The sequence below is a fragment of the Podarcis pityusensis genome, assembly GCF_964106645.2.
Source record: "Podarcis pityusensis genome assembly, chromosome: 8".
In the NCBI taxonomy this organism is placed as follows: Eukaryota; Metazoa; Chordata; class Lepidosauria; order Squamata; family Lacertidae; genus Podarcis; species Podarcis pityusensis.
Genome location: NC_138033.1, coordinates 16,861,352 through 16,882,064, shown reverse-complemented (window position 1 = coordinate 16,882,064; position 20,713 = coordinate 16,861,352). Strand labels below are relative to the sequence as shown.

General features: G+C 45.3%; 1 protein-coding gene across 3 annotated transcripts; it reads left to right on the top strand.

Annotated features, from left to right (window-relative positions):
* The first annotated feature begins 1,566 nt into the window (after positions 1-1,566).
* LOC308484136 (B-cell receptor CD22-like) lies at positions 1,567-19,269 on the top strand. Of its 3 annotated transcripts, none has more exons than XM_081018752.1 (10): positions 1,567-1,877; positions 3,810-3,867; positions 5,736-6,149; positions 7,232-7,504; positions 8,418-8,687; positions 8,866-9,273; positions 11,741-12,034; positions 13,159-13,431; positions 14,685-14,954; positions 17,395-19,269. In XM_081018752.1, the coding sequence occupies exons 2-10, from the start codon at positions 3,834-3,836 to the stop codon at positions 17,397-17,399; spliced, it is 2,241 nt and encodes a 746-aa protein (XP_080874878.1). In that variant the 5' UTR covers positions 1,567-1,877; positions 3,810-3,833; the 3' UTR covers positions 17,400-19,269. The 3 variants fall into 3 exon arrangements, with proteins under 3 accessions (XP_080874878.1, XP_080874879.1, XP_080874880.1); XM_081018753.1 differs by having other exon boundaries at positions 3,810-3,886; XM_081018754.1 differs by lacking the exon at positions 7,232-7,504.
* The last annotated feature ends 1,444 nt before the right edge of the window (positions 19,270-20,713 follow it).

Genomic DNA, 20,713 nt, shown 5'->3' with positions numbered 1-20,713 from the left:
CATTACTAGATGCTGCTAGAATGCAGACAGCACCACCTGGTGTGTATAGAAAGGGAGACCAGCGGCAGAGGAAGCAGCCAGAAGTTCATCTATCGGTTCAGGCTTCATATATCTGCAAGGACAGCAGAGCCATGTTAAGCAAGTGAAATGGTTTTTGGGAAAACCATTCCCTGCACTGACATAAGAAGGACTGTGGCTCAGGGGCTTTGTATGCAAAAGGTCTCAGGTTTGGTCCCTGGCATTTCCAGGTAGTGCTGATGGGGGGGGGGAGCCATGTCCAAAACGAGATGGACAAAATGGTGTTCGACTCACTATAAACAAGGCAGCTTCATAGGACATGAAACCAGCTTGGCTCCATCCATTGGTGATGAAGGAGCAGCTCCTTCAGTGCTTGGTTTCCTCTTAGCTTTCATAGTTAGCTGCCTTGGGTTCAGGAAGGAAAGGTGGGTATAAATGTTTTTAAACAAAAACGAACAACTGAGTCCCACTGTGGCTCTACCATTGCACCTGTGGCACCCTGACTTCACTGCCGCCCTGCCCAGGTAAGTGACAATGAGACTACTGCCAGGTCCAAGGCTGTGTGGTCAGTTCTGCCGCACCAACTCGGCAGCTGCCCCTGCACAGGAGGAGGAGTTTTCATGGGTGTGTTCAGAGCAATTATTTGTCCATTGCAAATGTGAAACAAATAGCATTTTGGCAGACTGGACCCAGTGCACAGCGGATATGTGAATGGCCTAATCTTGCAACCTGTAAACAGAAAATGCCATTTCCACTCTCAAGTGGGGTTAATTTTGCCACATACCCCTTTTCTCAAGCCTCAAGTGGTTTCTCCTGGGGGAGGGACATGTGGGGCTTTTGAGACCAATCAGGATGGGGTGGTGATCAAGCTTTTCACGGTCAAATGGTCCCATGTTCAGGTAAGGTAAAGGACCCCTGGACGGTTAAGTCCAGTCAAAGGCAACTATGGGGTTGTGGTGCTCATCTGGCTTTCAGGCTGAGGGAGCCAGCATTTGTCCACGGACAGCTTTCTGGGTCATGTGGCCAGCATGACTAAACCATTTCTGGTGCAACAGGATGCTGTGATGGAAACCAGAGCGCACAGAAACACCATTTACCTTCCTGCCGGAGTGATACCTATTTATCTACTTGCACTGGCGTGCTTTCAAACTGCTAGATTGACAGGAGCTGGGACCAAGCAATGGGAGCTCACCCCATCATGGGGATTCGAACCGCCAACCTTCTGATTGGCAAGCCCAAGAGGCTCAGTGGTTTAGACTACAGCGCTACCCACACCCCCATGTTTAACCCCCAGCACCTCCAGGTAGGGTTCCCTGCCTGAAACCTTGGAAGCCACTGCCATCCAGTATGGAGAACACTCAGCAAGGTGGTCTAACTCATCTCCTTATGGCAGGAAGAGGCTCCACATTGTAGTTCTGGTAACTCACCACACAGGCTAGCCTCAGAAAGAGTTGGAGGTTTACAGTGGCTTCCAATGCAGAGATTAGGAGCAAAACAGAGATACTTGCCATTGGCAGCCAAAACTGCGAAGACGTGGCTCTCCAATTCCTTGCAGCACCCCCCCCCCAAAAAAAAGTCTGGTTGCACCAGTACAGAAGCTGCTTGTTGGAGAAGAGGAAAATAAGAATGTTTGGCCATGCAATTATAATGCAAGCCATTGAGATGCCAACAACCGTCCTTGACTTATTCCTGGACCAGCCCCAACTCTCTCCACATATACAAACATTTGATATGGGGGAAAACGCACACACCAAAGGGACAAACTGATGCTTGATTCCTCCATGTGACATACCTCAACTTAGCAACTTCTTCATTTCCAGGCAAGAACAGCTGCCAGTTCTCAGCTTACATATTCACAGGTGAGTTTGCCTTTGCTGTTGTTGCTCAGGATAGCATGGGTTTGCTTTCTTAAGCAAAGAAAGGGGAGGAGAAACCCTACATTCACCTTGTTTCCAGGCTGCCAAGTTCACCTCCCAGTCTAAAAGAAGGTCACCAACTTTTAAAGAAATTGGGTTCTGCTCCTAGGCCTCAATCAGATACTTGAACTGTGGACATTAGCAGGTGATGCTGCTGATCTCCATGCTGTGAAAATGTGGCTATCCTGTTTCCTGTATAAACAGCCATTGTTAAAGGTACAGAAGCAGGCTGGACTGAGGTTTTCTGGTCAGTTGGGAACCCCCTGTCTGGATGGACAGATAACCTTAGGCTAAGCAATGTCACTTTAAGACCCTGAGCTGCAGGAGAAATGGAAGGCTTATTCCTATAGATGATTGACTCTAAAGGGGTTTTGTTTCCCAATGGATTCTATTAATGATTCACTGGAGAATGTTGAATTGGCACTAGTGACCCTTGCGTCCTATGGCTTATCTAGCTGCTGGAGCGGCTCCCATCCCTTCATCTCCATTCTAGGAAGAGTTGCACTTGCTGCGTGAGTCACAGGCAGGGGAAGGCTCTTCTCTATGCCTGCCGGTCAAAGAACAAACCAGGTCAGAGGCACAAGTCAGGAGCAACAAATATACAGGACCATACTTGAGTCGAAGAATACCACATGGCTTGAGCGAGGCTCACTTGACACAGGAAATTCTTCCTAGATCCCAGAGTTTCCAATGCCCAGACTGGGCTGGTAGACTTAGCTCAGTGCCTGAGAGTGCCTGCAGTACCACCTGCAGTTCAGCGATTCACCACATGGGACAGATTTCCACAAATCTCAACAACTCCTGACAACTCTTGCTTTGCATGCAGTATGCCTCCCTAGCTCTCAAAACTGGACTCTAACCATCTACCTGGACAATACCTGTATGCTTAGTGTAAGCATACAGAAGGTGACTTGGAAACTACAATTAATTCAGAATGCGGCTACTAAACCGGTGACTGGGAATGGCCGTCAGGACCATATAACGCCGGTCTTATAGGATCTACATTGGCTCTCAGTACGTTTCCGAGCACAATTCAAAGTGTTGGTGCTGACCTTTAAAGCTCTAAATGACTTTGGCCCTATATACCTGAAGGAGGCCCTATATACCTGAAGGTCTCCACCACCATTGCTCAGCCCAGATACTGAGATCAAGCACTGAGGGCCTTCTGGCAGTTCCTTAACTGCAAGAAGTGAGGTTAGAGGGAATCAGGCAGAGGGCCTTCTTGGTAGTCAATGCCCTCCCATCAGATGTCAAGGAAATAAACAACTATTTGACTTTTCGAAGGCATTTGAAGGCAGCCCTGTTTAGGGACGTTTTTAATATTTGATGTTTCATCATGTTTTTAATATTCTGTTTGGAGCTGCCCAGAGTGGCTGGGGCAACTGAGTCAGATGGGCAACATACAAATATAACAACAACAACAACAACAACAACAACAACAACAACAAATGGTGTCTCTTGCAGCTCCCTCTCCTTTTAAAAACAAAAGAAGTAGCTTTCTCCCTGGGCACCCTGCAAATTATAGTGCTGGGAAGACTCTAGTTACTTGGGTCTCAGCTATACAGCTGCAAATGTAACATTTTAAGTGCGTTATACAAATGTGACACTAGATGGTGATGGGGAGCTTATGGCAAAATCAATATTTTTTCAAAACTCTTTTTAAAAAGCATTTTCACAGCATTTTCATGTGTCTAGATTCCAACCTGCTGCCTTAATTAGCCTATGATCCCTGATCTCCCAGGTCCTAGTCTGACACCTTAACCACTACACCACACTGGTTCCATTCCATCCTCCTTCTCCTCCCTCCTCCCCTACTGAGAAGCATAATGTGAATGAGTGAAGGCTCTAAGTAATAATCCACTTTTCCTTTCCCAGGCTTCGCACTTGCATGGACTCATAATGAGGCATTTCCTTTGGCAGCTGTTCCTTGCAGGTAATACATGCAGATTTCGGTATGTGCTAATAAAAGCAGTCTGGGATGTTTCAAGCCCCGTTGGTCTCCTGGGTCTGTGGGGTAGCATTTGGATGAAGGGTTGAAGAATATATGAGTGGCTCATGAGAGAGCAAGCAACAATACTTGCATGCATTGGCTCTGGAGTCATTCAGATCAAAATCAGTAGGACTTACTCCCAAGCAATAGTCTACATACCATGGTTCCAGAATCCAGCAGCAATCCAAAGAGTTGGAGGCTGCAGAAGAACCAGATACCTCCCTGGCTATGAAATAGAGAAGTGTCCTTTAAGGCTTTGAAGTTCTCCACAAGGGAAAGGAGCCCAGAGGAGGTAGACTGGAGCCAGGGGCTTAAAAGGCCTCAGTGCTCCCAGCCTTTGTTAGAGTAGCTTAACTCACTTTGAGCTATCCATGGTCCTGAAATGGCTGCCTTCCCACCTTCCCCACGGACAAAGGAAGACTTGATAAGAAGTAGCACTTGCAGAAAAGAGAAAAGGCTAAACCCCTAGCTAGAAAGTCACTCCTGAGACTTGAATACACTTAACAGGACATTTTTGCTTTGCATAGCAGATGCCCTCCTTGTGCTGCAACACAGGCTGCTTTCAAAATCCCTCTCAGATTCCTAAATATCTGGCCATGTGACCATGGGTGGTGGAGAGATGGATGTTTTGTACAGTGGGCACCCAGAGCCTCCTTGCACAGATTAAAATCATGGGGTTCTTTGCATTCTGGCTGCTTCATTTACAAACAATAGAGAGGCATTTATCAGGGAAACAGTGGCCTATGAGCTGGATGGAGCCCATGGCCCCTCTTCATCTGGCCCACAGCACCCCCTTGCCCTTCCTGCCCAGATCCAGCAATTAGATTTGGAGGAAGTGACGTGCAGCGTAAATAAAACAGAGTCTTCTTCAGTATAAGAATAAAAGCTTTACTGAGTTAAAATAAACTTGTTTGCAAATAACAGCATAGTGAACAGAAGATTAAACTAGCTTCAGAGCATACACAGAGTTACTGAGTCACACAGAGGCTCCATTGAGCACAGGCTCCATCACACTCTGACACACACACACACACACTGAGACACTGAGTCTGCCTGCAAGCAGATACAATACTTATACACATAATGAGTCATCCTCCAGATGGGTCACAGTGATTCAGCATGCTGAGTGATTGTGCAGCTTTTCAGCATTTCACAGCATTTCTAGACTCCTTTACTGCTTCTGCTCTCAAATACCTTTGTCACATGACAGGAAGGCCATCTATTAAAGCCTATAGAAGACTTTTTTTGAAGCCTTATTGTTGTACAGGGAGCATGGGGGGGGGGAGGCTCACAGCTCTGAAGAGAAGGGTTAATTTTCACTCTGTGCTGCAACATCTCTGGCAAAAATTACTCCCCTTGACTAGAAGGCATTTTTCCAGCCTGACTACAGCAGGATGAGAAGGGTAGAACGTGAGACTCAAAGTATATGTTTGTGAGAGAATAATGAGTATTGGTATGTGCCTGTATACACGCACGGTGTGAATGGATTTGTGCAGTGTGAGCTAGTGGGTGGTGGCCCCACTCACTGCTCTCTCTGTCCATGGCCACTTTGGTTTTGGCTCCACCCACTGCTAGAATGTGGCCCTCAGAAAGTTGGCGGCCCGCTACATTTTGTACTTTTGCTTCATCCGATGCAAACTTATCCATTGTCTTCATGGTCAAGGGAGATGATAAAAACATTAAGAGGTCTTGGTTAATTTCTCAGTTCTTGGAGACGAATTCAGTTTATGGGTGACATCAAGGAGCTGGAAGCGAATTTTCATAGTAAGTGAGTAACTGACCAACCTTTTGTATCCGCTTTCCCGTTTCAGGTTATATATATTGCGATTACCCCCTAAGAATAAGCCCTGATACTTTGGTTGCTTGGAAAGGTTCCTGCATGGTGATTCCATGCCAGATCAGTGAAATACATCATTCTGCTGAGGTCCGTGCCACGGACGTGGCTTGGTTTTTCCAGCCTGTTTGGGATAACAGTTCATTTGACTATAGCGGCAGTCTGTTGTATGACAGTTCCAAAAGGAGGAAAGGCAACACAATGGCGGTAAGTCCTGCCTTTCAGGACCGGGTGAAGTTCATAGGCAATTTGGGCAACAGAGACTGCAGCCTGATGATTACTCAGCTCCAGACAAAGGACAGCGGCACGTACGGGGCAAGAGTTGTTGCTTCCGTTGGAAACTACAATTGGAGAAACAAATGGTTTCGTAACGCTACGGTCAACGTTATAGGTAAGAGTTTTGTAGAGCAGTTCTAATTTGCCTTCATCACTTATGAAGGATGTGGGACCCAAGCCCTTTTCTTTCAAAGTGTTGATACCAGCATTTAATATGGCAAGTTTCAGCCCATAAATGATGCCTGGAGGTTGCAAACTAGCAAAAGGATATGTGTAGGCTTCTAGCTGTAGGACATCCAAAGATTCTCTTCCTCTTATACAGTGGTACCTCGGGTTACAGACGCTTCAGGTTACAGACTCCGCTAACCCAAAAATAGTACCTCGGGTTAAGAACTTTGCTTCAGGATGAGACCAGAAATTTCACAGCAGCAGTGCAGCGGCAGTGGGAGACCCCATTAGCTAAAGCGATACCTCAGGTTAAGAACAGTTTCAGGTTAAGAACGGACCTCAAGAACGAATTAAGTTCTTAACCCGAGGTACCACTGCACTTAAGAACTTAAGAAGAGCCTGCTGGGTCAGACCAGTGGCCCATCTAGTCTTGCACCCTGTTCTCATAGTGACTTGTGAGAAACCCATCCCAGGATCTGAGCAAAAGAGCACTCTCCCCTCCTGTGGTTTCTAGCAGTTGGTATTAGGATGCATTACTGCTTACTCCTAATCCCCTCCCAGAGGTACGGTTCCCAGAGTAGATTAACAATCAATCCCTCTTTGCAGGGAATCCTAGGAATTGTAGCTCTGGGAGGCGGATGGGGTCTCCTAACAACTCCCAGCACCCGTAATAAACCACAGCTCCCATAATTCTTTGGGGGAAGCCATGACTGCTCAAATGTATAATGTGAACGTTGCCTTAGATATGTCCATTAGTTTCAATGGGCCTACTCTGAGTAGGAGTTAGGGGGATATAAGCCTGGACATTGATGTAGGAAAGACACCAACATTTAGATCATTAAAGATGCACATTAATTGATTGCCCAATGTGCTCAATCCCCATTTCTAACAGGTACTTACTTACATGAGTCTCTTTTTTGTTGACTGGTTTTTAGCCACATTCTCCTATTCCCCTGAGTATGCAGATGCACTGCAATAATGTGGTGATACGTATCATCCAGAAAGAAACATTTTGATCTGATTTTCCAGACAGCCCAAAGGGTGTCCATGTTGGCATTATGAATGACCTGCCCATAAAAGAAGGAGACACGGTTGTGCTGTGCTGCTCTTCAGGCAGAAATTACTCCAGAGACAACTGGTACAATTGGGTCAGGTCAGATCGCCATTCAGTTGAACATAAGTATAGTGCTTCAGAGCTGTTAATCTTCCCTGCGACCTCTGAACCGGTCACATCTTATGAATGTGAAGCATGCAACAATTCTGGCTGTACTTCATCCCAAATGGTCACCGTGGATGTACACTGTGAGTAGCACCACTTTATTTACTAGCTGGGGCCCTAAGGCATTCTGCACCGACAAATCCACAAGGAGAGGGAGAGCAGGTCATTCAGCATGTTTGGTCCATCCAAGGTACATAGCATAAATGCACAGTCTACCTATTTGTGTAGCCAATTCAGGGATTGCAGGTTGAATACAAATGGATGAAGTCCAGGTTCCTGCAGACAGAGCTTTCTTCTTCCAGCATTAGGTCCAAGCTCTGAGGGCCTTCTGGTGGTTCCCTCACTGTGAGAAGCGGAGTTACAGGGAACCAGGCAGAGGACCTTCTCAGGAGTGGCGCCCACCCCGTGGAACGCCCTCCCATCAGATGTCAAGGAATAAACAACTATCTGACTTTTAGAAGACATCTGAAGACAGCCCTGTTTAGGAAAGTTTTTAATGTTTGATCTTTTATCGCCTATTATTATTATTATTATTATTATTCTATTGGGAGCCACCCAGAGTGGCTGGGGAAACTGAGTCAGATGGGCGGGGTATAAATAATAATTTATTTATTATTATTAGCTAGATAATACACTGTGGATGTCAAATATTTGATAGCGTTGTGTTTTATGAAAGTGTGGACCTTTACCCATAGAAACTGTGGACTATTTTTAGTTGTCAGATAGATTCACTGAGGCAAAAACAATTTGGTGATCTTTTTCCATGCTCCTAGAAACTGAGAGCATTGTAAACTGTGAGCATTCACAGTTGGCCCAAGAAAAGAATATGAGCGTCAAGAGTTTCAGGGCTGATAAATTATGTTGTTTTCCTGACTTCAATGCTGTTTACTTGATATGCAACAGAGCCTTAGATGACGTCACTTTCCCGGGTTCAGTTGTCCAAGTGTGGGGTGTCTTCATATGATGGTTTCTCTTTGTCCTCCTCTCTTCCTGAAGTTGCCCCCAAAGATGTAAAAATAAAAATGACGCCAGCAGGCAAGATCCGGGAAGGGAAGTCTGTTCAGCTGAAGTGTGAAGTCAGAAAGGCAAAACCCCAGAATCTCACATACGCATGGTACAAAGATGACGAATGGCTGGAGATGGACTCTGCGACTGAAGAGTTGTCCATTCCAGAAGTTACTTTAGCACACTCTGGCAGATACAGGTGTGAAGCCAGCAATAGTGTGGGCACATCGCGGTCCTCACCAGTCACACTCAGTGTTATTGGTGAGTAAGATAAAGAGAGAGAGACATTGAAACTGTACTAATGATAAAATCTTAGAGCTTGACTTCTGTGTTGTAGCCTCTTAAATATGACTATTATTACAAATACATCATTCTGTGATATAATGAGGTGGACAGGCGCAAGCTGATGTCCATCTTCCTTGAACCTTTCCCATTTCAGGTGTCTTGTCTGATGAAAGTGGACTGAGGAAACATGCTAACTCTTTGGTGGCCTGGAAAGGATCCTGTGTGCTGATTCCATGCGAGATCAGCGGAACATTTAACTCTGCTACAGTCAACGCCACAGCTGTGGCTTGGTACTTTGAGCCTTTTTGGTACCATAATTTGCCAGATTATAATGGTACCTTGTTGTACAACAGCTTCAAATTCACAGAAGGCAATGCAAGAAGTGCTGCCTTTCAGGGTCGGGTGAAATTTTCAGGGGACCTAGGTAATAGAGATTGCAGCTTGATGATCACTCAGCTCCAGAAAAGTGACAGCGGCAGGTATGGGGCAAGAGTCGTTGCTTCTGTTGGAAACTATCCTTGGAGACTCAAGTGGTTCCTTGATGCCACAGTTAATGTTACAGGTAAGAGCTTAGCAGAACAGCTGTGATTTTTTTGCTCCATCCCATATAAAAGTGGTCTTTTAGTTGAGATGCAGAACCCTCCCTTTCAAAGTATCATCAACAGTGTTTGAGTGGTCAACTTTCAGGCCAGAAATGATGCTAGCAGTGAATCATTCCCTCTATTTCCAAATTTCAGAGGAGAGGGGAGGTTTCTGTGTAGCCAAAACCCATGCACAAGTGCTAAGTATTTTTATATATAATTTTTATTAATTTCAACATACCAATTATTATACATTACACAGAACTTCACATCTTATACAATCTTTTTGGACTTCCATCAGCACCTCTGATGATCCACCATTTTTATCATTTCTTCTGCATTTCTTAAATTCCTATTGCCTTTAATTATCTTAACTCACAATCCACATCTTTAACCATTTTTGCAATAATTCAAATAATTTACCTCACAAAACTTCTTGCAAACCTACAAACGTAATCTGGCCATCACAATTACTTTTCAAATAGTCCGTAAATTTACACCAGTCTTCTGTGAATCTCTGGGATTCCATTTGTGAATCTCTGGGATTCACAGAGCAGGCTCGGGGTCAGTTCAAGGTTGGCATAAGTATAAGTGATCTTTAGAAAAAAATACTAAGACAGGTTTAGGGAACCTGTGGGACCGCCCCCCCCTGCAGATGTTGCTGGGCTTGCTGGTGAGAATTCAAAGAGAACTGAGCATGTTCAGTGGCCATGGAATGCTGATGGAATGTTGATGTCACCTATTGAATTTCTTCACATCAAACTACTGAAGATGTAATGATAATTCTTCGATTGCATACATTGTTTTTCCCCCCCATGAGATGGACTGCCTTAATTTTTCTTTAGCAGTTTCTAGCCATCTGGAGCAGTTAGAACATGATGCTGAAAATGGAAGTGGTGGTACATTATGACATGCCGTCCTTTCCTAGATAGTTGTATCAAGAAAGTACGAGAGCAATCTTGTTGGTACCACTGACTGGGCCCCAAGAAAAAGACAAGCAGGTGGGCCAACTGAGGTTGGTCAGCTCACAGTGTATTGTGTCCAACAGCCCCCCCCAGGCCTGGAACTTTTGCTAAAACACAGGTGGATAGTGATGTTTTGGAGAAACTCTGTAGCTCAGTGGTAGAGCAGCTGCTTTGCATGCAGAAGGTCTCAGCCTCAGTTCCCAGCATCTCCAGATGCTTCATCCACACACACACATTTAAAGCACTCTTATACCACTAACAGTCATGGAAAGTTGTTGGCAATGTTGCTGGTTACCAGGGCTTTCCCACCCAGCTGGAACTCACGAGAACTGAGTTCCGGCATCTCTCAGGTGAGCACTACAGTGGTACCTCGGGTTACATACGCTTCAGGTTACAGACTCCGCTAACCCAGAAATAGTGCTTCAGGTTAAGAACTTTGCTTCAGGATGAGAACAGAAATTGTGCTCCGGTGGCACAGCAGCAGCGGGAGGCCCCATTCGCTAAAGTGGTGCTTCAAGTTAAGTACAGTTTCAGGTTAAGAACGGACCTCCGGAACGAATTAAGTACTTAACCTGAGGTACCACTGTATTGCCATTATAAGAGAACAAAGGAGGCGTTCATGGTGAGTTCCGGCAACTTTTTTCCTAGAAAAATAGCACTGCTTGTCAGTGGCGTAGCGTGGGGGGTGCAGGGGGGCCGGCCGCACCGGGCGCAACATCTGGGGGGGGGTGCGCTCGCACTCGCAGCTCTCTGCCCCTACCTGGCTCACTCACTCTCTCTCACTGCAGTGCTGGCTGTGCGAATCCGATCCGAGCCGCTGGGTCGCCACCCACTGTGGAGGGGGTGGGTGCCAGGCGTGCGGTGCGGAGAGAGAGCGAGGGACTATCTGGGGGAGGGACAGTGCAGCGGCCGCCCAGCGCAGCGCTGAGCGCGGGAGAGAACCACACCAGACCAGCCCAGGCAGCAGCAAGAAGAAGCTGGCAGCGGCGGCAGGTTAGGGGTTAGGGGGCGCAAATTACTTGCCTTGCCCCGGGTTAGGGGGCGCAAATTACTTGCCTTGCCCCGGGTTAGGGGGCGCAAATTACTTGCCTTGCCCTAGGTGCTGACAACCCACGCTACGCCGCTGCTGCTTGTTATGGTTTTGGAAGTGATATCTCCATGAGGTCAGCACCCTTAACAAACCATAGTTCCTAGGATTCTCCTTGACTGTTAAAGTGGTATAAGAGTGTTTTAAACACATTGTAGGATAGGACTGGGTGAGACTCCTGTCTCAAATCCTGGAGAGAGCAGCAGCTGCTCAGTGTAGAAAATATTGAGGTGGATGGAGCAATGGTTTGGCTCGGTATATGACAGCTTCCTGTGTATTGGTGGCCAAGGCATCAGGTTCTCATCAGTATCAATCAGTTTATCCAGTAACTTTTTATCATCACTTTGCCCTAACTAGGGACTGCTATTTTTCTTTTCTTTCTTTCTGCGGATTTAGAGTCACCTCCAGAACCCAGGTTGGAAATAGTCCCTGCGATAGTCTATCAAGGGAGGACTACAGAAGTGATCTGCTCGGTGCCTTACCATTGCACCGATGTGCTCGTACTCTTGACTCTCAGTGGCTTAGAGAAGCATCACTTGTCTCCACAAATAACCATGCTTGAAAATCGAATCACAAAGATGGTGATGTTTGAACCCACATGGGAGGACAACGGGAAAACGGTGGGCTGCTCGCTGAGCAATCTGGATGGGTCAGAGATATCCCACAGTACTATGAAACTGAATGTGAGATGTGAGTGCACAGTGGGAAAGGATGGGTCCTTTTGTGGATTGAGAAGATGGTGGGAGCAAAAATCAACTAATGCGATTAGCCGCATCATGACAAGGGCTGCAATAATATGCACCAGGGGTAGTGAAAAAGTGAATCCCACGCAAAGGGCCATCTAAGCTCTGCATTTAAACCTCCAAGGAAGGAGAGTCCACTTCCTGATGTTTAGTCTGAATTGCCTTTCTTGTAACTTGAATCCACTGGTTTGGGTCCTAGCCTCCAGAAAAGCCCTTTAGATATTTGAAGATAATAATAATAATAATGATAATAATGATTATTATTTTTATTTTTATTTATACCCCGCCCTTCCCAGCCAAGGCCGGGCTCAGTGCAATAATAAAACAAGTTGAATGAATACAACTTAAAAACAAGATTAAAATACAACATTAAAATATTGAAACATTAAAATATTAAAATGCAGCCTCATCACAGGAGAAGAAAGAAAAAGAAAGAAAGAAAGAGGAGGAGGGAATCAAACTGGCTCCAAGCCAAAGGCCAGATGGAACAACTCTGTCTTACAGGCCCTGTGGAAAGAAATCAGATCCTGCAGGGTCCTGGTCTCATGAGGCAGAGCGTTCCACCAGGCCGGAGCCAGTGTTGAAAAGGGCCACTAGGGTGTTGCTATTTATGGACCTTGAGGCTCTCCGTGGGGCATACCGGGAGAGGCGGTCCCGTAGGTACGAGGGTCCTAGGCCGTGAAGGGCTTTAAAGGTCAAAACCAGCAGCTTAAATCTGACCCTGTACTCCACCGGGAGCCAGTGCAGCTTGAGAAGCACTGGGTGAATATGCTCCCATGGCAGAAACCCCGTGAGGAGCCTCGCTGCAGCATTCTGCACCCGCTGGAGTTTCTGGGATAGCTTCAAGGACAGCCCCGCATAGAGCGAATTACAGTAGTCAAGCCTGGAGGTGACCGTCACATGGATCACTGTGGCTGTCATATCTCCTCTCATTCAACTCTTTACTAGGCTAAACATTCCCAACTGTTCCTTCAACTGTTTCTCATAAGGCTTTGTTTCCAGACCCTTTATCACATCGGTTTGTTATTATGTATGCAATGCACAAACAGGCACATTGACCTGATTTTCCAGATCGTCCCGAGGATGTCCAGCTTACCATTATGAATGATTTGCCAATAAAGGAAGGAGATGCCGTCATGCTGAACTGCTCTGTGGGCAGAAGTAACCCTGGAAACAACTGGTACAACTGGGTTAAATCAGATTCACATACAGTTGAACATAAGTATAGTGGCTTAAATGTATTGGCTTTCCCTGCGACACCTGGATCTGAAACGTCTTACACATGTGAAGTGTGCAACTATGTTGGCTGTACCTCATCCCAAACAGTCACTTTGGATGTTCACTGTAAGTAATGCTACTAAATTTGCTTTCTAGAAGCCCTGGAGCACACATCATTGACCAATGTACTTGCTCACAGGGAGAGGGAAGGCTTTTGGAGGTAAGTATATTCATTCAACACATTTAACCTGTCCAAGACACAGCCTCTGCCCAGTCCATGAAGCAAATTCAGCCTGAATGCTCAAGGAACTAAATCCTCTGTTCATTTGTGGATGGCTGGTACACTGTGGATTCCAGGTGCTTTGTAGCCTTGCTTTGAAACATGTCAATGGAAACTGTGGGCCACTGTCAGTTACAATTTATACATAAAGACCAACCAGAGGGGGGAGAATTTGCTTTGGAGAGTTTGAGGATGATGTAAGCAGCAAGCTCTCGCTGATTGCACAAGAAGGTAGTGTGTGCCTGCGGTAGGGCTGCCACATTTTTTATGTATGTGTCTTTGGGGACAGTACAGGAAATTCCTCTCTTGTGCAACTGGCTTTCATGCATGCCATGGCACTGCCAGGCAAGGAATGTCCAGCTTGAGGAATTAACTCTTTATTAGAAGTACACTTGCAAGTTAGGAAAAGGCATGTCCACCAGTTCTACGTCTCTCAGCCACTCCTAGGTGTGCACCTGATGAGGCAGTTGCAGCGACAGAGAGGCCTCAACCTCAGCTTATGTATCTCCCCAGTGCTCCCCCCCCAAAAAAATGTTTAGGGGTACTCTCATTTTGATTCAAGCAAATCACCATTTTATAGTTCCAATTGGGGAAAATAAAAACAATAAATGGACAAAAGTACAAAGGTTCACAAAATGTTTAGGGGTATGCATACCCCCATGTCCCCTCAGAAAAAAAGCACTCTATCTCCCCTACCTGAGCTGTGTGCAAGCAGGCGAGGACTATGTCTGTGTGTAACCTGTTTCTGTGTCTCCCATTTCAGTTCTCTTCTGATCCTGGGAGACAGTGGAGCAGGAGAGGTGGGGGCAGGAGGCGGTGGCAGCGTGGGGGTCCTTGACTTTACACCAGCCTGACCTATCTCTTTCTCCTCCTGCACCTGTTCTTCACTCTCCAACGCTGCAGTTTCTCCTGCCTCTGACTTCAATCCCCCTTTTCCTGGGTCCTCTCCTCAGCATCTAACACCCATTCCTCAGTGTCCAGCCAGTCTCTGAAAGTGCAGCAGAACCCTTGGTGCTGCAGTGATGATGATGATGATGATTTTGCATTCATTTGCTTGTGTCTTTGTGTGATGCTTTGTATTTGTTCTCCCTTCCTGCAGTTGCTCCCAAGGAAGTATACATTTTGGGAATGACAGAAAAGGTGGTCCATCAGTATAGCCGTTTTCAGGTGACGTGCGAAGTGAGAGCAGCTAACCCTAGAGAACTGAAATACGCATGGTACAAAGATGAGCAACAACTGCTGCAGGACTCTGCAGATAATGTGTTGACCATCCATGAAGTGAAACCAGAGGATTCCGGGACCTACCATTGTGAAGCAAGCAACAGCGCAGGCCCATCACGCTCCCCAGCCATTCTTATAGATGTCCGTTGTGAGTAAGATTGATTGAGCTTATTTATAGGCCACCTTTCCGCAGTGAGCTGTGCCCAAAGTGGCTTACAACAAACATCCCCTTATTACCAAAATACAAAGAATTGCAGGGGTGGTTGTGGCTAGGACTGCCTTTTTTCCGTTCTGGCTAGTTCTCCAGCTACGAACCCTTTTGGATAGAGATGACTCGATCACTGTACTCCATGGTCTGGTATCTTCCAGATTGGATTACTGCAACACACTCAACATGGGGCTACCCTTGAAGGCTATTCGGAAGCTTCAGCTGGTCCAAAATGCAGCAGCCAGATTACTGGCTGGTGTTCCATTTAGATATGATACAACCTCTATTTGAAATAGCTGCATTGGTTGCCAGTTCATTTCTGGGCCCAATTCAAGCTGTTCACATTGGCGTTTAAAACCCTTAAACATCTCAGGCCTCAAATATCTGAAAGACTGCCTCCTTCTCTACAGCCTCACTTGGGTGCTGAGATTGGCCCTATTGGTAGTTCCTCTGCCCTCAGAGGCTGAATGTGGTGAAGGCCTTGGACAGGGCATTCTTTGTGGTGGCCCCTAAGCTGTGGAACTCCCTCTCAACAGTGGTACACCTGGCACCTTCATTATACAACTTTCAGAGGATGCTGAAGATGCGCCTCTTTGCCCTTGCATTTAACAGTTGAGGTGTACGCTTTTAGGATCCGCTTTGTTTTTATGGCTTAAAGTTGTTCTAAATTGTTTTTAATACTGTTTTAGTGCTGTAGCTTACCCCTGGATCTTAAGGTGAAGGATGGGTAATAATTGACTGATTGATTAATAATAATAATCTCTCCTCCAGAGGAGGTTGAGGGCAGCAAAATGGAAATGCTGTAGAGGATGATGGTGGTAATTCCTCTTCTTCCTGGAAGTTCCAGTTGCTGGTGCTGGTTTTATTGAAATGATGGGTTGTTTGAAGCCTTCACGCTTGATTCCTTTGTTCTAATCCTATTGCACCCCACAGCTGAGCACAGAATCCCAACATCTCAGACTCTGAATCTCTGTTGTAGGTACCAGTAGCCTTTTTCTTATGTCATATTTTCAAGCAGAGGTCATGGATGCTCACTCCACCCCAGCTGATAGAAACCAAGTCATTGCTAGTAGAAGGTCACACATCCTTCAGGCAAAAAGCCAGCTTCATTTGCTAATAGGATTGTGGGGCCAAAATGAAATGTTGCCTACATTAAGCATTCCCATATTCAGATTCTGAATTTTGCATCTAGCAATGTTTTCCATTTTGCTTTCCAAAATTTGCCTTGGGGTTTTGAAAGGCATAGAAGCTCAAATAACCTAGGAATTAGGTTTGGGGCTGAGTAAACTGCAGAGCTCACCTTCAGTGGGTGGTGTTTAAGACTAGTCCTACTCAGGGTAGACCCATTGATGGACATGGCTAACTTTGGTCCATTAATTTCAATGGGTCTACTCTGCGTAGCACTTAATTGAATACCAGTGTGGTGTAGTGGTTAAGAGCGGTAGACTCCTAATCTGGGGAACTGGGTTCGTGTCTCCGCTCCTCCACATGCAGCTGCTGGGTGACCTTGGGCCAGTCACACTTCTTTGAAGTCTCTCAGCCCCACTCACCCCACAGAGTGTTTGTTGTGGGGGAGGAAGGGAAAGGAGAATGTTAGCCGCTTTGAGACTCCTTAAAGGGAGTGAAAGGCGGGATATCAAATCCAAACTCTTCTTCTTCTTACCCAGTTTGTGCAAGAATTGGCAGGAACCACCTCAAAAGCAATATGCATAAGAATCCTTTGGATTATATCTGGCCTAGAGATGTCCTGAGAGATCTGAGAGTGAGGTGCACAACTTTACAGAATGATGCAGATAATGCTAGGGGTCTGTTAGTTGTGGGGATGGTAGGATTACGGATGTAAAATGGCACCCTTTCCCACCACATGCAGCACTGTTCCCAAGCTGCTGCAGTTCTTCCTCCAAAAACTACATTATTTGTCTTCCTCTCCACTGTGGGAAATTTATGTAGCTTATGCAATATATTTAATTAACTATGGTGTCATTACATTATTCCATCTCATTTATTTCAAAATAAAGGAAACACAGTGCAAATGGGAGCAAAAACAAAACATTAATAATAATAATAATAATAATAATAATAATAATAATAATAATTTATACCCACCCACCTGGCTGGGTTTCCCCAGCCACTCTGGGCGGCTTCCAACAAAATATTAAAATACAATAGTCTGTCAAACATTTAAAGCTTCCCTAAACATTTGCAGTCTGAAAGCAACAACAACAGCAAAGCAATCATATTCATTGGACTGGGTTATTCAGAATGGCATGGGATGATTAAGTGGACTTAGACAATTTCTTCTCCTGTTTCTGTTTTTGTCATAATTCTCCGACATCTCCGGAATATGATGTTGAGTATGTTTTCTTTCTTTGCCCCAAAGCCTGATTTATAGGGATTTCAAAGAACTGAAACAAGCAGTCATCAATATTGTGACCACCTTTTGAGAACAAAGAAGCAGAGCAAAGCCCCAAAGGATATGTCTGGATAAGAGAACCTAGAAGAAACCACAAAGGAGGAGAGGCAATCAAGATCCCAACTACATTCTCACAAGTGATGATTCTTCTGCCATACTTTCCACTCTTTTCTTAAATGTTGTCTTGTGTTCACATCCCTTTTGTAAGAGAATGAATTCTTGATAAACATCTCCTTAAGATGAATCTTAAGATTTAGAATCAAACAATGTTTGTAGGGTATCACATTGGCTATGTTGGACCCAAAGCTTAGGCCAGTCTGGAAAGTCTCAGGTTCCTGCCTCCTCATCTCCCCATTTTTGCCTTTTCCTTTTGTGCACCGTCTCTGCATACTGACTGGGAAGGGCCATTGCTCAGTGGCAGAGCATGTGGTTTTAATGGAAAAGGTCCCAGTTCCAAACCCTGCTATCTCTTGCTCTGGGCTGGGGAAGATTCCTATATGAAGCCCTGGAGAGCTGCTGGAAGCCAATAACAGCACTGACTTGAATGGACCAATGGGATGAGCTCAGAATCCAGCCCCTTTCCATGTTCCTAATTGCCAGGAAGAGAGTATTCCCTAGCATACATTGAGGATGGGCGGAGGGAGGGAAGAGGTACTTTCATTTGCTTTTTCATACAAACTCACCTAAGCTAACCTTCCCAAAGCAAAACCCAACTCTCCTTTGAAATCTACTTCACCGAATTTTGCATTGCACTAGGGAATATCACTGGCAAAAATGTGCTTATTAGGCTTAATTGCATACAAAAAATCCATACATTCATCTGTGCATGAAAATGTGTTTGAATCTTCTCAAAAACATTCCCCAAATTGATGTAAAAATGCAGTGAACTTAACGACTGAAAAACATGAGAAAGAGAGGGAAACCAAAATGGGCAGATTTCTCTGACCCTCATGAACATGCACTGAATTTGACTTGCAAAAATGGAAGTCACTTTCAAACTCCCACCATCACCCCTGGCTATTGATCATGTTTGCTGGGGCTGAAGGGAGTTGTAGTTTAGCAACATCTGGAGGGCAAAAGGTTACACACTTGTACTCCTATCGAGACAAGGGATAGAGGTCAGGAGATAAAGATGGTAGAATGTCCAGTACCAATGTTTTGTGGACAACATAAATGTGTCCCCATGAATTGGTAGGGAGCGATTCTTCTGCTGATGTCCTGAACCCATGGCCTACCTTGTGGCATATCAGGAGTCAAGTCCCTAGTCCAGGGTCAATCCACATGTCCACATGTGTGCTGCATCATGTGATTGATTATGTGTGGTGGGGCTTACCTGGGCCCCCACAGTATTTTATTCAGCTTGGCACCCCTGCACTGTTGTGTTTTCTGAACAGCTGTTGTCTTGATTCTAATGTGTGTGTGTGTGAAAACCAGCCTACTGTTTGAAACTGAAATTTACATTCATTGCTCCTCCCACTTAATCTCTGGCCCCACCCACCACTGGCGCCCAGAACAGAATGCAGTCCTTGGGATGAGTAAGGTTGACCACATCTGTTCTAATCCAAATTTAACCCTCATTTGGCAATTCTGTTCTTAGCTGTTAGTTTCCTCCTGGAGCTTGCTGAGCTGATCAAAGTGTCTTTAAATAACATATTAAACATTAGTGTTGGCATTGCTAACCAAACATGAATAATGCTGTACAAAGCAATTGCTAGTCTACATGATTTGACTTGTTTTTTGTTTTGCTTTCGTTTTTTAACAGACTGTTGTATTCATCCTTTGGGTTGCTCTGTATATTTTGTTCTGTTTTCTGAAAAGTAATAAAAATTTCAGTTTTAAGAATGAATTATTTGGATAAGTAGATAAGTCTGGACTCCAGGGTGCTGACATGGAACTGTAGCGAAAAGTACATCATTTTGAGCCCCTCATGCTATCGCTTTGATAGTCAGCAGGCGGAGCTGTTTCTTTTTCATCAGGCTAGTTTTGGCCAGAGTCACATCAGCAACTAGCGTCCCCTTGTTCATGAGAGCTTATTAGGCAAACACACAGAGCTTCCAAGGTATTCTGGGCCACCTGCTGGCTCTGGGAAGGAACTGTAAGTCTCCCTTGCTCAGCAGCATTGAGACACTGTGAGTGAGCCTATAAGTGAGGGGGGTGGCAGATGCAAAAAGATGACCAGGTCACACAGCCAATATGCTGACCCTTCTTCTACAAATCTTTTGAAATTGCAGGAGCCTCATTAGCCTCAACTGCACTTTCATCTGGCCACTCCACAACCTTGTCTTCCAATTGAACTCTGCTCCAAACAAGCCTCAAGTAGTAATGGTTCATTCAGGCAGACTTGCAATTCCAAGGGGCACCATCTCCCTGTCTATTGCGCAACCTTCACTCCTGCTGAAGGTGTTTCTCCTTTCAGCTTGGATCGCCTTTAGTATTAGAGCCCAAATGGAGTTGGGGAGGAGAATTGGGGGTGGGAGTTGTGTTTGACCATCAGTTAAGGGAGGAGGGCTAGGGCAAAGGGTCCAGTATTTCCTGTACTTGCATCCCTCTGGTGTCTTCAATTGTAGTTAAATTGTAGACTTGTCTTTGAAGACATGGGTCTGCCACTGTGGTCTTTAACTAGGATGTGGAATGTCAGGCCTGGAGGCTGAATGCAGCCTTCCTGGGTGTTTTTATCTCTCCCTCAGAGCTCTCTCCAGCCACAAACCACACTTTGCCCCCTGAGTGTTGTTGCTTGGCTGGAATGTGTCCTTGAACTCTGATCATGTGTCTTGGAGAATACAGAGAAAACAGAAAGGTGAGTGAGTGTTCGCCTACTATACAAAGGTATAATTTACCTTCCTTGCTCCTCCCATTTCTGCCTCTCGCCCACCCACCAGTCACTCTGGGTGACTTCCAAGATATATGAAAACAAAATAAGTCACTAAACATTTAAAAACTTCCCTATACATGGCTGCCTTCAGATGTCATCTAAGGTTGTAAAGTTACTCATCTCCTTGGCTTGGGGTTCGCATAACTCCATGCCATCCAATATTTCTCCCATGAAAATAGGGAGGTTCTAAAGAAAAGTGGGACATCCGGGGATCAAATCAATAACTGGGACGGCTTCTGTAAATTCAGGACTGTCCCTGGAAAATAGGGACACTTGGAGGGTATGGAATTCTGGAGGCTTCAATATTGTTATATTGGTCACATCAGTTTTAAAATACTGTGAAAAGAAAGCATTTAAACTATGACATACAGCTTGAGGATTAAACCAGTTAACACACAAACAGTTTAATCTTAA

What these genes read in the sequence shown, in the direction of transcription:
- LOC308484136 (XM_081018752.1), top strand. Translation starts at nt 3,834, where the DNA reads ATGAGGCATTTCCTTTGGCAGCTGTTCCTTGCAG. An exon ending in TATGAAACTGAATGTGAGAT is followed by an intron (nt 12,035 to 13,158) that starts GTGAGTGCACAG and finishes CTGATTTTCCAG; the next exon opens with ATCGTCCCGAGGATGTCCAG. An exon ending in AGTCACTTTGGATGTTCACT is followed by an intron (nt 13,432 to 14,684) that starts GTAAGTAATGCT and finishes CCCTTCCTGCAG; the next exon opens with TTGCTCCCAAGGAAGTATAC.